At 39.5% G+C, this 17,196-nt stretch overlaps 1 protein-coding gene across 5 annotated transcripts in view; it reads right to left on the bottom strand.

Moving 5' to 3' along the window:
• Positions 1–17,196, bottom strand: part of Ncoa6 (nuclear receptor coactivator 6) — a 67,701-nt gene that overhangs the window by 29,307 nt on the left and 21,198 nt on the right. For 3 of the 5 annotated variants that reach the window (XM_026787093.1, XM_005363080.3, XM_013352185.2), the window contains exons 5-9: positions 15,935–16,057; positions 12,112–12,240; positions 10,067–10,939; positions 7,896–8,042; positions 2,455–3,571 (exon numbers count right to left, since the gene is read on the bottom strand). In XM_026787093.1, coding sequence (XP_026642894.1) covers positions 2,455–3,571; positions 7,896–8,042; positions 10,067–10,939; positions 12,112–12,240; positions 15,935–16,057 — 2,389 coding nt within the window. The remainder of the gene's footprint in view (positions 1–2,454; positions 3,572–7,895; positions 8,043–10,066; positions 10,940–12,111; positions 12,241–15,934; positions 16,058–17,196) is intronic. The other 2 variants (XM_026787094.1, XM_026787095.1) reach the window with 2 other exon arrangements.

Below are 17,196 nucleotides of genomic sequence, written 5' to 3'. Positions count from 1 at the left end.
TTTGGTTTGTTTCTTATTCCCAGTTGTACCTTTCTTTCCTACCTTACCTTCCCTTTGATCTGATTACAGTCATCCATTCACTTTTAGATAGTATTTTGTTCCATTATACTCTAAATAGTTGTATAAATCACATAAATTCCTTAAAAAAACCACTAGAGATGTGGCTCAGAGATCACGAGCACTGGCTGTTTTTCCAGAGGATCCAGGTTTAATTTCCAGCACATTCATGGTGACTCACAACCATCTGTCACTCCAGATCCAGGAGACCATACACCCTTTTCTGGCCTCTTGTGGAACCAGACACACATACACTGGTGCACAGACATACACATATCCAAAATACCCATACACATAAAAAAATAGAGAAAATCCCCAAAACTGTGAGCATGTAACAGATCCTAAACATAATCACATCATTGCCACTTTGTTCCCTACATAATTCCTTACTTCAAATCACAAATGAGGAGTTCCTGGTATTCTCACTTAAAAAAAAAAATTACAGCTAAAACAAAGAAACGAAATCCACCAAATTCAATTATCTGCTTCAGTCCCCCTCTTATTATGGATGTAAAAACAGAAGCCATAATTGTGTAAGACAGGTTTCACAGTAAAGTAACAGTAGAACTGGAGGCAGGCTATCTTCCAATTAAGTCTATTGTCTCTTTTTCCTAGGAACCCTGATGGTGTACAAGGTCCTTTAAAAGGTATGTTCAGTGAACAGTAAAAATCTCTTAGGAGGCTGGTGACAAGAGCAAAAATGTATACTTATGGCAAATAAATAACTGCAATTTATTTTTCAGCCTATTAGAGAGAAAAAAATAACTATCACCATAAAAAAAAAAAACATTTGTCAGACAGGTTGATAATAGCAGGAATTTAACTGAGGACCAGGTATTAAGAAAACGAGGTGGAACGTTTATGTCTGAACTCATGAAAACATATGTTGCTAATATACAATGACTGGCTTTTAAGATTCAAGAAGTAGCAAGTTACTACAATAGGTTAAAACCAAAGAATGCTATATAGGCTTGGCTAAAGGAGCTGGCTTCAGGTGAACAGTTGCGCTTATTTAAACAAAGCTCCTGTTTGAGTTCTCTCTCTCTGTCTCTGGTCTTTATGTCATCAGTCTTCCCCCTTATCTCTAAGGTCTATGTAGCCCACACAAGCCTCCTGTCTTTGCTTCCTCAGTGATAATAAGTTTAAGTCATCATACGTGGCCTAGCACTTTGTCTAAAACTGCTTCATGTTCGTTAGTCACCAGTCCCTGTTAATAATGTCTCTGAACTCCAGTTTTATGATTAAAGGCTGAAAATCCACCTTAGACAATATCCCTTCAGGAAACATTTAGTCAAGAGTCAGAAACATAACTGAATATGTAGCTTTAGGATATGAACTGTAGCTATTAATTATCTTTCTTATTGTAGCTTATGAAAGAGCTCCTCTGGGGAACTTTTACTGTTGGGAAAACTGATTTAACAGGGGCAATCATGTGTTTAAGCTTTTAGAGATAAGGAACTTTTAGAGAAAAGAAACTCATATAAATAAGTAAATGTTTCCTTCAATTGAGAGGTGGCAGAATATCTCCATAAGCAGTTTTCCTTCACCAAACACATTTTGTCTCTCTAATTCCCCAAGAGCCAGGATAACCCTGAAGTCTGAGCTCTGTGGAATGGCAGTGGGTAGCACTGATCACTTTTCAGGCTGAGGGGCACTACTCCCACTGAGATTGCTGAATTAAGAGATCTATGAGACAATTGGAAGGTATTGCTCTTGTGTGAATCCTTAAACAAATAAATTATAAAAGAAAAAAGAAACAGAAAAAATGTGAACACTACTGGGAAACTATTAAGAAACAATTTTCAGGGGTGGTAGCGCACACCTTTAATCCCAGCACTCAGGAGGCAGAAGCAGTAGGGTCTCTGAGTTTGAGCCCAGTCTGGTCTACAGATTGAGTTCTGGGACAGCCAGAGCTACAACAGAGAAAGCCTGTCTCAAAATAAACAAAAAAACAAACAAACAAACAAACAAAAAAAAAACAAATCAACAAAAAATTATTTTAGGCACACTAACATTATTTTGTGATTATATAAAAGAACCATATCATTTAAAGTGGCACTGACATATTTACAAAGCAAATTTACATATTTATAAAACAAAGAGAAAATGGAAAAGAGTACAGATGAATACAAGATAGACTATGAGCTGATAATTGCTAGACAATCCTACTGTACTCTCTTAAATTCAAATTTTTAGAGGATGAATTCTTGAATTCTATTGCCACCATACCCTGTTAGGGTTAGAGTACTCTACCACCACAACTGGTTTATGTCCAGACTTTGTGCAAGGTACACAGGCATTCTACCGAGCCATATAGCCAGTCATAATTTTAAATATCAATAAATGTCTACACAAAAACAAACGAGCAATATTTGAGGTTAACTGATTATAACCTACTTTAGATCTTGTTGACAAGTTTTCTTCTTCCGAGGCGGTTTCTTCTTCTTCGGTTTATTTGCATTGGCATTATTTTGTTTATTGTTTACACCAAAATGGCCTGCAGAAATGTCACTTTGCAATAAGTTGACCAACAATGGGCTTGTTAATGTTACATCCTTATTGACTGGGAAGCCTGGATTTTGACCACAAGACATCTGATTTCCATTGGGTGCACCACTGAATGGTGCATTGAAAGACATTCCATGGCCTGAGAAGTGGTTTCCCGAAGCACTGTTTCCCTGCATGGTCTGCACATGTTGGGGGACCATGTTGGTTTGTTGCATGCTAACATCAGGCATCATCTGAGACAAGCTGACATCATTATTTGCTGTAGTAGCAGGATCACCATGCTGCTGGGCCATGTGTGGGCTGGGCCCTGGTGGCCGCAGAACCTGCCCCTGAATTCCCATAACTTGAGGTGGACTATTGTTTACAGGCCCTTGCTGAGGCAGCATCTGTCCTGACATCTGTCCTGTAAATTGCACCATGTTTCCTTGCATGTTCGGAGTTGGTCCCCTCATTATCTGTGCTGGTCCCGGCATGACATTGGATTGGTTCTGAGTGTTAAATTGCTGCTTATTCCCCTGCATCTGATTGGTCATTATTTGTTCTATCATTGGGTTCTGCTGGAGCAAAACTTGCCCCTGAGGCCCCATCATCTGGTTATGTGGTGCCATCATTTGTTGGCCCTGCTGGGGAAGCATCTGCTTGGGTGGGGTCATCCTTTGGGGTGAAGGCCCAAGATTCTGGTTCTGAGGGTTCACCATCATCTGGCCCTGTGGCATAAGCTGGGCCCTTGAAAGAATCATAGGGTTTTGAGGGTTCAAAGTTCCTTGTTGTTGGACCATTTGGCCCTGAGAGGGTACAATCTGTTGGTGCATGCCCATCAGCTGAGATGGTGGGCCCTGCTGAGGCTGGCCTTGCATGTTGCCCAGGGTCACCTGAGGAACCCCAGAGCTACCAGCAGGCTGGTTGTTTATGTTGCCATGAATTCCCATGAGGTTGGGTTGCATCATATTTGGTGGCCCATGAGACACCTGCATCTGGTTTTGAGGAGGACCAGCTCCTTGACCACCTTAAACAAAAACAAAGAACAAAAAATTATCATGATTAAGATACCCAAATTGCCTTACTTAGTAAGACACCCATCATCCATGTATCTAATAACCAACATAAATGTACTGTGCTTGACACACTTTCTGTGAGTATTTTAGACTCTGGAGGTGTGATACAGGATGGGGTAACTGTTTATGTTTTCCATGATCATACAGCAAGAGGAACATTATCTTTACTCTTATATAGTAACTCAAACATAACATTAGAAAATAAAGCTCACTTTAGGATTAAATCAAGTATTAGCACCGTTATAACAAGGCTTATAACTACCTATTGTGAATAAAATGAACAAATCATAATATCATGAGCTAGAAAATGAGCTCAATTGTGAGTAAATGAGGAAACGAAGAATGTACCAGTGTCCTCTAGAAAAAGATGGAATACTGTAAAGACATTTTAAAAATGCTTCTTGGGAAAATAATTATGCTTTTCAATCCTATACATATGAAATCTGGATGCTGCACTTTAAAGATAATATACAATATTTCCTAAGAAGGGGGTTCTTCAACTGAAGTGACTGAAAAATGACAAATTTCTAATCTGAAAGCTGTAGACAGGAGGATGCTAAGAGTTTAGTGACCTTACTCTGTGGCAGTCCCTAGTGGACCACAAGGGACATGTTCTAAGTTCTCTTTAAACCAAAGGTACTGTCTTGATCTGTTACATTGTTTGTAGTTGGGCCCTTGGTATTTTCCTATAGCTGCCTACTTTATCCCCATATCTTACTGTGGTGCTGGAGACTGAACCCAGGGCCATCTATATACCTAGCACGCATTCTATGAGAGCTACCTTCCCACTCTACCTCACCTGAGTCACCTTCAAGCTTACTGCCTGTTCTCCTGAGACAGGACCTCACTATACAGCAGGCTGCTCTGAAACAATGTGATCCAACCTGTGTTTATGTGCACTATTATGTTTGGCTTAAAAAATTCTCAGCTTAGTGGCTCATGCTTGGAATCCTAGCACCTGGGGGGCTGAGGCAAGAGAACTGTCATAAATTCAAGGTGAGCCTAGGCTACATAGTGAGATACTATCTCAAAACATCAAAAATAAAAACAATGAACCTAAAGGCCTCTTACATGCTGGGCAATAACTCTACTACTGAGTTATACATCATTTGAGCTCATGCAGTTTATTTTATCCCTGTCATTTTGATGTATGTTTGTATAAGTGCGTGACAGCTATAGGTAGCTGCCACACTCACTCAGCTTTTATGTGGGTTCTTGGGACCCAAACTGTGGTTCTCAAGTTTCTACAGCAAGCTCTTTACCAAACAAATAATGTTCTGTCTCTGTCATTCTATTTATTTATGTTTGTTTATTTATTTATTTTACTTTAAATAGGCACTATAAAGTGTCAGTCTAAGGAAGTTACAAAGCTAGTCCATTCACACTATCACAAGTATTTCTGAATTTCAGGAAGGCTTTCTGAACCAGCCTCATAAATTCAAACTTGAACTCTACGACCATTGTATATGCCATGTACATTGCATATACAAGTATACAGTCATTCAAGCAACAATTATTTATTGAGTATCCAATAAGTATGGGTACTTTCAGTGCTGATTTAGTATCAGTAAACAGGATAGGTAAGACCTTTACTCCTTTAGAGCATAGTTCGCAAGAGACAAAATATAAAAAGATAATTTTTCAGTAAATAATAAAAGTTAAGGGGCTAGAGAGATGGCTCAGTGGCTAAGAGCATTGCCTGCTCTTCCAAAGGTCCTGAATTCAATTCCCGGCAATCACATGGTGGCTCACAACCATCTGTAAAGAGGTCTGGTGCCCTCTTCTGGCCTACAGATACGCACACAGACAGAATATTGTATACATAATAAATAAATAGATATTTAAAAAAATAATAAAAGTTAACATAAAAATAAAACAGGGTAACAGACTAGAATGACAAACAAGAGGATGTTGCTTTAGAAAGACTAAATGGAGAAAACAAAATGGTAGGTACAAATGGAAGTCTTCATTTAAAAAGATAAACAGTTGTGCCAGGGTGGGAAAAATTATAAGCTAAAAAAAAAATTATTTTTATTTTATGTATACAGGGTGTTTTGCCTATATATATGTTTATACACTACATTTATGCTTGGTGCCTTGGAGGCCAGAAGAGGGATTCAGATTCCCTGAAATTGTAGTGAGCCACCATGCAAATGCTGGGAAGCAACCCCAGTTCTCTGGAAGAGAACCCAGTGCTCTTAACCACTGAGCCATCTCTTCAGTCACAAGAATTATGAATTTTATACATTTTTAAACCTCCTATAAAACATTAACTCACATAACTCAGAAATGCAGTTTTATATTAGAAGATAGAAAAAAATCAAATAGTTTGTCCAATTCTTCTCTCATCCTTCAATAGACAGTATGAACTTTTTAATTATTAAGTCAAAATTTTTCCCATTCTTTTTTCTCTTTTGAGACACGGTCTCTCTATATAGTCCTGGCTATATTGGAACTATATTGGCCAGGCTGGCCTCAAACTCAAGAGATCCTTCCACCTCTGCCTCATGAGCATTAAGATCAAAGGCGTGTGCCACCATGCCAAGCCTCACACTTTTTAATTTTTAAAAAATTTTTATTTATGTATATGTATCTGTGTGAATGCAAGCCACATGTGGTGCCAGAGCTCTTGGAGCCATAAGTACAGGAGGTGTGAGTGATGGACACAGAGACTGAGAACTACGTGGAGGTTCTCTGGGAGAATAGAAAACCTTTGTAAACACGAAGTCATCACTCTAGTCCCTCATTCTTATTTCTTGAAAAAATAAATTTTTATCTATTTATTTGTTATTGTTATATGTGTATCTGATGTGTAATGTGAGTATGCGCGTTTATGCCCATTGGCAAGGAAGGCTACAACCTGCTGAGACATCTTGCAGGCCCTAAAATTTCTTTCATTCTTTAAGCAATTTACAATGAAAGTTGGTGTTCAGAAAAATTTAAGGTAACTTAGTCCAAATTACTTCAATGAGAAGGGGCAAAAAATTTCTTAGTTCCTAAGCAATCAGAAGAAACTCAGAAACATGAAGTTTGGGCTTACAAAACTGCTTCAATGAGTACTTATTAGCTAATCCACTGTATGTTACCTCTCTCCAAACTTTCTTTTTTCCCTTTCTTTCTCTCTCTCTTTCTTTCATCTTTATTTTGTTTACAGTGTTCTGTCTGCATGTATGCCTGCAGACCAGAAGAGGGCACCCAGCTTTCATTACAGATGGTTGTGAGCCACCATGTGATTGCTGGGAATTGAACTCAGGACCTCTGGAAGAGCAGCCAGTGCTCTTAACCTTTGAGCCATCTCTCCAGCTCTCTCCAAACTTTCTTATGTATACTATACTTTTAGTATTAACTGAATTGGAGAAGTACCATAATGAATACCAGAATTCAGATATTCAGCATAAATGAAGATAATATGTACTATCCAGAGATTTTAAAAGTTGTAGATATTCACTGGGTGGTGGTGGCGCACGCCTTTAATCCCAGCACTCGGGAAGCAGAGGCAGGTGGATCTCTGTGAGTTTGAGGCCAGCCTGGTCTACAAGAGCTAGTTCCAGGAGAGTCTCCAAAGCTACAGAGAAATCCTGTCTCAAAACAAAACCACCACCACCAACAACAACAACAAAACCCAAAAAGTTGTAGATATTCAAACATGCCAAATACCCATATAACTATGAATTTATGGTTTCCTTTCCCAGAAATACCTTTTACCTGAGCAAGTTCTAATTCAGGGGTCAGCAAATCAGGCCTATGGTTGTTTTGAAAACAGGCAAGGATTTGGAACACTGTTGTCCTCACTAAGTAGAGTTGAATAACTGCAATACAGGCTGAATGACCTAAGCTATTTACTATTTAGCCCTTTACAGAAAGAAAAGTGAAGCACGAATAATAAAAACCAAGGCTCTGGGCTCAATCTACAGTTGTCCAGCCTTGGTAGAGGTAAGACTTTTCTAGAGGCTGGCTGTTTTGCTTTTCTGATTTTTAGCTTGAACCCCAATATCTGTCTCTGGGTTTTTATTACTCGTGCTACAGAAAAGTGTGCGTGTGTGTATATGTGTTCATGTATGTGTATGACTCCTGCTCTAACTGAAGTTTTACTTTCTTTCCTAAGGTGTTTCCTGGTTCTTGAAAAAAATAACTTATTTTCCATATTTCCTAAAGATTATCTATATGTGAGAAATTAAAGAACTTGTTCATTTGTATATCTCTATGGTCTATCAAGGTATTTAGCACATCATCAATGCACAATAAACATAACTAATTAAATCCAAGTACACACACCTGCATGCTGGACATTTTGATTTGCTTGCAGTTGAAGGGCTCCTGAATTCCCAGGGGTGGTTGCTGTGGTGGAAGGCACCTGACCTTGCATAAAGTTCGGATTGGCCTGTCCTGCTGAGAAGCCAGGTGGGAGGCGTTTAGGCATTCCTTAATAGAAAACAATGAGTAAGGCAAGTTACCTAGCAAATTTATACTCTTGTTGAGATATGGAATGAATAAGGAAGGATGAGCTGCATGAAGTTTCCACTGGCTTAGCTCTTTCTGTCACACTGGTAGGATCTTTAATAATAAGGTTGGGAAAGATGGTTAAAAAAATCAATACAATCCCTTACATGAGCACTGTCAAAATGAAAAAGAAATACTAAAAAATTTACACTTAGAACATGCCAAGGAAAAGATGGCAATCTGCTCTCTACATGTGATCTAAGGCCATACCATAGCAAGGTTTGAGGGCTCACTTCTCTGTAATACTATGGACTCCCAACATTTATATAACACAGGCACCAAAGGAGTATGCTAAATTCTCTCATGTTCAAACAAACGGATATGAAATACTATAAAAGAAAGAGTTGTGTCCCAATTAAGGATAGATGGGTGATTTTTTCCCCCTCTTTGAGGAAAATGGATGATAATCTTTGCAGAAAAATCTCCCTCCCCCACCAGTGTTGTGCTTATCTCTTTGGAAGAGACGAGTTCACAGGAGCTTCAAAGTGAGGCTGTATTAAACTTATGCCTTTCTCTTGTAAGATCTGCTGTGATTCTGATAGCTATGGTACCAAAAATTATGCTCTAATGTAATCTTACTCAAGTTTACATCCTTTTGGAAGGCCTAGTTTCAGAAAACAAGTTTGTAATAAAGAGAATCTCAGACACACTCGTGTGCATACCGCAGGTCTTGATGTGGTCAGACCACCTAGGTGAGCATAGCAACTGCTCTAAGAAAGCAACAATACCTAAAGTTCTCTTAAAATTTGTTTATTAGGGCCAAATTTTCAATGCCCTGAAAAACTCTTTGTAGACAAATACGCATTTGTCCTTCCATTAGCAGCAACAAGCCCTCATTTACATGCTTTCATTGTAATTAAGTCAGTAATCATATCTGTAGAAGGGACTACCCAGATTCCACTAATCTAGGGCTAGATGCCCGGAATAGTGAAGTTTGAAGGAGAAACATTCTTACATTTACTAAAAATGTCTTAGAATTAAAATATTAGAGTCTGTATTTCATCAAAATCAATTAAAAGAGAGTGAAAGGACTGATGAGCAACTTAATTTCACCAGAAAACATGGGAGCATGCCTTTGCTATGTTGCATTGAAGATGCAAGGGTTTTTTTCTGGGTAGGCAATGGGTGTCTTTTGGTGGGGGATATTCTTATTAAATGAGTTTTACTGACACTCTCTATGCCTTACTGAAAAGCTCCAAGCACAGTCATGTGCACTAGATCAATGATTAATAAGAATAAATAATAAACATGGAGATGGATAAGTTTTACTGTAATCGTTTTACCTCTCACACATTAAGTTCCATTGCTTTTTCTTCATACAAGAGGCACCTTACAAAATAAATAAATAAATCTCCTTTAGGTATAACTAGTGGAATTCCCTCTCTAAGGAGTAGGCATTGGCATTATAAAACTATAAAAGTAAAGATTTTTGAACTTAGTCCCCTTTAATACTTTAATCAAACTTAACAAATACCATGCTTACTATTTTACTAACTAGGATTATCAAAATTGATAAGTAGAAGGGCATTTTCCCCAATAAAACCCTGTACTTTTCATCTTTGTTCAACTGTATAATCTTAATCCTTCAACAAATGAGAAGTTTAAATTATTAATAAAATACATGTTTGGTCTGGACATTTTAATTTACTAGTACAAGATTAATCAAAAATAATTTGAAACAAAACAAACATCTCTATTTTGACTTTTACCTTCATTTTTATCCAGAGAGCTAGCTTATATTTAACCAGTAAGATGTTACATAGTAATCAAGACAAAAATACATTAAGTTAACTAAATTATATATCAAGTTTATATCAAGTGTCATCACCATATCACAAAACCAAATGATTATATCCTCATTTTACTCCCACCATTAACACTAAACCTGACATTCTACTCAAATTTCCAGTAAATTTACCAACACAAGTAGCGTTAGTGTTCCTCACCTCCTAGGCCTGGGTGTAAACTCTGTGGCCCCTGGTTTGGTGGTTGCTGCTGCATCACCATGAAGTTAGGTGGCACATTTCCCTGTTGAACCATAGGATTCCGACCTGGAGAGCTGACAGGCTGCTGAAATCCCTGGGGAAGTGGGTTATTTTGAGGTGGCCTTGGTCCCATCTGCTGCTGAGTTTGGTTAACCGTTGGGGAGGATGCAGGGGATCCCTGCTGGAAGGAGGAGGGTGAGGAGGCAGGAGACTTGTTGGTGAGGTGGGGTTGTTGCAGGGGGGTTGGGACCCTGGAGGGCCCTCCCTGCAAGCTCTTCATCTGAGGAGCTGTGAACTGGCCTGGGTTGCTCATTTGAGGAAAGTTTGTATGGGCTTGTGAGGCTTGCTGGCTGCCAAAGGGATAAGGAGGGGGAGGGTGAGAAGGTGTCTGTACCGTGGCTAAGGAAGGTCTTGCCTGAAGCTGTTGTTGCATTGGGCTAGGCAAGGGAGCCTTCTTCCACCCTTGGTTTGCAGTCATTGTGCCCAGAGAGCCCTGGGCTGGCGGAGGCTGTAGGGCTCCTGAAGGCAGCTGGTTCCAGCCTGGAGGAACAGGCACCTGAGTTGGAGCAGTAAACTGTGGACGAATCCCCTGTGGCTGTTGCTGCTGATGTTGCTGTGGAGGTCTTGTCTGCAATTGTTGCTGCTGCTGTTGCTGCTGCTGCTGTTGCTGTTGTTGTTGCTGCTGCTGCTGTTGCTGCAGCTGGGGAAAATTAGCTGGGTTCATTTGTCTGTTCACAGGAACAGGCTGCATTGGGTGATGTGCTGGAGGTAAAGATCCTGAGGGATGACTCTGCTGCTGTATATGGAGTCCAGAGAGAAGTGGATCCATTGCATCTGTTTAAAGATAGTGAATAATAATTAATCTACTGCAACCCATCAAAACACACTGGGTTAGATCTGCTGGTACCATTGATATCACCATGCTCTTGAGTATCTTCTAAGAACAGCATACCAACAGATATAAAGATGAATCCTGTCTTAAAGACAGCTGATGGCTCATTGGTGGTGAGGCACCCTAAACATAAAATATAGACAACAAGATTTTCAAAATTGTATTTCTGGCCAATTACTGTTAAAGGAAAATAAAATAAAATAGTTAACTAGGTTTGGGAAATGCTAGATCTAATGATTTCAGACAAGTTTCTCCTTTACTGGAGGAAGCATAGTGCTGCCAACATGCTAACTTATGAAACATTTACCAAATTCATATGCCTTCAAAATTCTGTCATATTTATTTTTTTTGTCATGATATTTCTTTCTTTTTTTTGTTTTTTTTGTTTTTTTTCGAGACAGGGTTTCTCTGTGGCTTTGGAGCCTGTCCTGGAACTAGCTCTTGTAGACCAGGCTGGTCTCGAACTCAGAGATCCGCCTGCCTCTGCCTCCCGAGTGCTGGGATTAAAGGCGTGCACCACCACCACCCAGCTAGTCATGACATTTCTTATAGAATTAAGCTTGTCAAGGTATTTGTGGTGGTTTGAATGAAAATGGCCCCCAAGACTCTCAAAGGGAGTGGCACAATTAGGAGGCATGGCCTTGTAGGAGGAAAGATGTCACTGGGGGGTGGATTTTGAGGTTTCAAGTGTTCAAGACAGGCCCAGTGTTACTCTTTCTTCCTGCTGCCTGCTGATTCAGATGTAAAACTCTCAGCTACTTCTCTAGCACCAAGTCTATCTCTTATGATGACAAAGGACTAAACCTTTGAACCTGTAAGCAAGCCCCAACTAAATGTTTTCCTTTATAGGAGTTGCTGTGGTCATGGTGTCTCTTCAGAGTAATAGAAACCCCAACTAAGACAGCATACTTCTTGAGAATATTAGGACATAGCTGGTAGGAAAATAAGAAAATCGGAGAAGAAATGTTTAGCTGTGAAATTCATAGTAGATTTTGTAAGGAAGGTAAACACTGGAACTAAGTAGTTAGAAGTTAAACATCAATGACTAAATCTCAATTGTATCTGTAAGTAGTTCCCCCCCTCTTTAACTCTCAATGAGTGGAAGTCACACTACCTGAATGAGAAGCAGGGCGAGGAGTCCTGGGCTGCAGTTCTGGACTGGGGCCTGGTGCCATCATGGAAGATGACATATTCCCACCCTGGGGCATCATAACAGTGGCAGGGCTCGTCATCCTTATTAATCCTAGAAGAAAAAAAAAGTACCTAGAATAACATACTGAAGCTGGCAAATTTGTGTGAGTGTGGTGTTTGTTTTTTGAGATGAGATCTTACTCTAATGACCAGAATGGTCTGCAACTCATGGTAATTGTTTCTGTAAGGGCTGAGATTACAGGTGAGACACCACACTCATCTTATAATTTTTAATGACATAGTTTAGAAATTCTAAAAGATACAAAAACTTTCTTTTAATAACTATTTTTAGATAGAAAAATTTTGTCTATGAATGTTTGGCCTGCATGTACATGTACGTGCATCACACACATGCTTGGTGTTTGTGGAAACCAGAAGACCTGCTGAATCTCCTGGAAGTAGGGTTACAGATGTTTGTGAGACAGGGTCTCTTATATAGCATTGGCTAGCCTAGAACTTGCTATATAGATCAGGTTGGCCTCAAACTCATAAAGATCCACCTGCTTGCCTTCTGAGGACTAGGATTAAAGGCATGCACCACATCTAGTCCTTTTTCTCAACTCTTAGTCAAATTATTAGCTCATTAATTTTCACTGATGTTTACCACTAATATCTGAGAGCTTTCCTTCCAACATTTATAGTGGACATATTTCACAAAATTTGATAGATATATAATATCCCCACTCTAAAATCTAAACACTTTTCAATTTCCATCTGATTACCCTTTCAAAACATAAGGCATTTAGAATATAGGGTAGAGAAATCATGCTAGAGAAAGAAACCTTACATTTCCTCTGAAACAATATTAAGTAACTTTAGAATTATGTATCTAGAATGTCTTATCAATAAATCTTGGCACTACTTCTCTTAGCAATTAAACCTAAATCTAAAGCCCCCCCCTTTTTTTCATGCTCTTAGCAAATCTCAAAATTTTGGGGTATACCATAGTAATCATTTAATCAAAGGTTTCATTCTTGACTGGTAGGTATTTGGGGCCAATGATTATTTTCTGTGAGTAGCTGTGTAGTAGGGTTTCTCTGTAGCTTTGGGGCCTGTCCAGGAACTAGCTCTTGAAGACCAGGCTGGCCTTGAACTCACAGAGATCCATCTGCCTTTGCCTCCTAACTGTTGGGATTAAAGGTGTGTGCCATCACTGCCCAGATTTTCTCTACTTAATTTAACTTACTACAAAACTTCATTTGCATACATTAAGGTCCAATAGACAGGTGAGAAAAGAAATTTTAAAATATAGCTGGTATAAAGAAATACATGGAGGTTAAAATATCATGGTAACTATAGGTCATCACTAACTAATTAGCCTGATACTTTGTGTTGTAAATGATCACAACCAGTATCTTCCATTAAATACCAATTTAACCTAAATCCATTTGCTTCAAGGTTTTCTATGTGGTAATGAACTCATAACACTGTAACACTAGCCAGATACTAGATGTTGGAATCATCATGCTGGCCTGAGTTTAACAAGTGTCTCGACAATTCAAGACTTGATGGGATCTCTAACACTGTTTCCAGAATATAACTGAAGATGTGTACGGTCACCTAAGACCAGAAAGTATTAGTGCCCATAGGCAGAAGTTGAGATCAGAACCCAGATTCCCTGGTGTTCGTGTCGTTTACTTATTTCTTCACTCTAAGGACATGTACAGTGGCTAGGTTTTTCCTACTGTACTTCTGACCTTCATTCTTTTAGAATTGGTAATGGTACCACTTATGACTTTTTTTTTTTAATTTTTGTCTTTTGAGATAGGGTTTCTCTATGTAGTCTTAGCTGTCCTGGAACTCACTCTGTAGACCAGGCTGGCCTCAAACTCACAGAGGTCTGCCTGCCTTTGCCTCCCTGAGTGCTGGGATTAAAGGCATGCGCCGTCACCACCACCCAGTCACCTATTATCAAGCTGCCTTAACACTTGCTCAGAGCTGTATGGGGGACCAGGTCTACATAAGTCACCAGGTTAGACATGCACATGAATGATATGATACTTCACATCAGTCCAACAGTAGACTTTGACATATGTATAAAACAGTGAGGGCTGTTCAACAACAGTGATGGAGTTCAACAACAGAGAACTTGTCTATGCATGTGTGAGGAAGTTAAGGAACAGGTACCTGCTTTGTGAGAGTGCTCACCATCAAGCATAAGCTCCAATGATTACAGGTCTTATTTTATTTTAAAAATAAAGATGAAATATACATACTATATTTCAGGGAAATAAAACATATACTATAGTTCAGTGAAATACAGTAAATAGTTTGAGGTAAACATAAAATGTACAGGCAGTATAAAAACCCAATTCCAATTCTATGCAAGTTCTTTGTTTTTTAGTTTTGGTGGAGTCTCTCTAGATAGCCCTGGCTGTCCTAAAACCCACTATGTAGACCAGGCTGGCCTCAAACTCACAGAAATCTGCCTATCTTTGCTTCTCAAGTGCTAGAATTAAAGGCAAGCACCACTTTGCCTGGTTATGCCAAATTTTTGCTTATAGTTCAGAACAGCAGTATATAAGTGGGAGTTCCTCTACCTTTCTGCATTAAAAAAGATGTACTTTATGTGTATGAATGTTTTGTCTGTGTATATGTCTGTACACCAAGTGTGTGCCCAGTGCCTATGGAGGTCAGAAGAAGGTATCAGATTCCCTGAAACTGGGGTTACAGACAACTGTGAGCACTGTGTGTGGTTACTGAGAAACAAACCCAGTACCTCTGCAAGAACAAGTGCTCTTAACCACTGAGCCATCCCTCCTGCTGCATCTCTTTCAAACAATACCATAGTAGTCAGGGATGGAGCAACTGACTGCATACAGTTTCTTCAACCACGCAGCTGTGACTTTCTGTTTTATCTGAATAGACTCCTGAAGCTTCAAAAGTTTCAAAGCCAACAGTGCATTAAAAAGACCACTGACCTGAGAGCGAGAATATCTGGAATATTAGCCCACTGCTACTTGACCTGGGACAAATCGCTTCCTTTCCACAAATCCCACAATTTCCCAGCTTTTAAAAGTAAGAGCCACCTCAATTCTAATGTCTTGTGAATCATGGAATGTTGACTTTCATCTCTGAAGGAGAAATTTCAGGATTACTAGAAAAGGAAACAAACCATTTGTATCTCTTTTTAAATTCTTCCCTCCCCCTTTGTGATCATTCTACCTTAGCCTCTTGCACAGGCATGTCCACCACTTCCAGCCAACTTCCTCAAATTCTAAATACATAAAAACACAATATCCAACAGACATGAAGATTTCACATGAGACAAAGAAACTCTGCTTACATATTCTCAGACTCAGAGAAAGTACAAGGTGGAAAGTCACATCCTCTACTATACTATAAACATTTTGAGGGTAGAAAATGTCTTACTTGTTTCCATTTCGAATATTTAGCATAGATCCTGTCATACCTTAGGTACTTAATAAATGTTTACTCCATGACTCAGTGTTCATCAGATTTTAAGCCAAATACTGTAAAGACCTTAGCCTTGCTTTGTTATTGTAACACCTTCCTGAGAGTAGTTCCTGTCTTAATTTTCTGACTGAGTAAATAAAAGTAGGTATGCTATACACCCCATTTAGATGGCAAGACTTACACCTTAAGAAATCAAGTCGATGCCTGGTGGTGGAGGCACATACCTGTAATCCCTGTACTTGGGAGGCAGAACGAGGAGGATCTCTGTGAATTCAAAGCCTAAAGAAGGAAACTGGTAAAGTGTCCCACAAGTGAGTAGGAGGTCTCACCTGGACCACTTGCCATGGAAAATCCTGCCTCCATCCTAACCGAGTTTCCAGACGCCATGGGTCCATTCATTCTCACATCCTGGCTTCGGTTCTGACCCAAAGCCAGGTTGATAGCACCTTCCCCTGAAAATGACAGTAAAGTTATGAAATGTAAGCAGTCATAGTAAAATACATATCTTGCTTAAAGACAGTTACAGAAGAACTACTTTTTTTCTGTTTTTGAAGAATTAATATTAAGTTTACCACTACAAAAAAGGGATAGCACAGTATTAGAACCCTGACCCTAACTGCTCATTATATAGCCCATTATATAGCTCATTATATATTGGCTCTAAATTCAAGACTTCCCAACCTCTATCTCCAGAATGTTGGAATTACAGGAAACTAAAACCCTAGCCTATGTAGATCGTTCCATCTGAGCAAGCCCAAGGAGAGCATAATCAGTTCTTACATCATTAATGAAGTTGCTCAGTGTCAGAGGGCTTCAAAGACTGGATATTGATTTTTCAACTGGACCACAAATTGTGTGTGGGCAGGGGAAGGATGACAGGGAGTGGAAGAAACTGTCAGAAACTCAAAATTCTTCATTTCCTTCTGGGAGCTTATAATCAGAAGATAAGAAGTTCAATGAAGATAGGAAGTTCAATGGGGAGAGACGGCAAGGTAGTATGGGATCACTGTTACATTTGGGTGTAGAGACAGCAGAACTTGTGATAAACAGCACAGATTTTCTTTCAATAACCACAATGTAAAAAGGTTTCCAGGTATTGAGACTGTAACTCAGTTAGCAGAGTCCTTGCCTGGCATGTACAAAGCCCTGGGTTCTGTTCTCAGCACTGCACAAACCTAGAGTGGTAGAACATGCCCCTTATTCCAGCCCCCCAGAGGTGGAGGGAGGAAGACTGTTGGAGCCTATGGTAATACAAGATCTGTTGGAGCCTATGGTAATACAAGATCCTATTTCAAAAACAAAACATGGAACAACAAAATGATTCCTACAGGTTTGTGGTAGAGATGTCATCTAATGACAAGGACAGAAGTTTCTTCTACCTCCGTGACACAAAGTAAGACCAGCAGGTTTTCAATGGGCAATGCTGGGTATTGAATCCAGGGTCTTCTGCATGGTAAGCATGTGTTCTACCTATGCATTACATCTTTTGTACTGGTGTGCACGCACGCGCATGTCAGTGTGTGTATGTCTGTGCAAGAGAGAGAGAGAGAGAGAGAGAGAGAGAGAGAGAGAGAGAGAGAGCTGGGTGGTG

The sequence above is a fragment of the Microtus ochrogaster genome, linkage group LG8, assembly GCF_000317375.1.
Source record: "Microtus ochrogaster isolate Prairie Vole_2 linkage group LG8, MicOch1.0, whole genome shotgun sequence".
Classification (NCBI taxonomy): Eukaryota; Metazoa; Chordata; class Mammalia; order Rodentia; family Cricetidae; genus Microtus; species Microtus ochrogaster.
The sequence above is the reverse complement of the archived record's forward strand: the minus strand, read 5'-3'. Positions and strand labels throughout refer to the sequence as shown.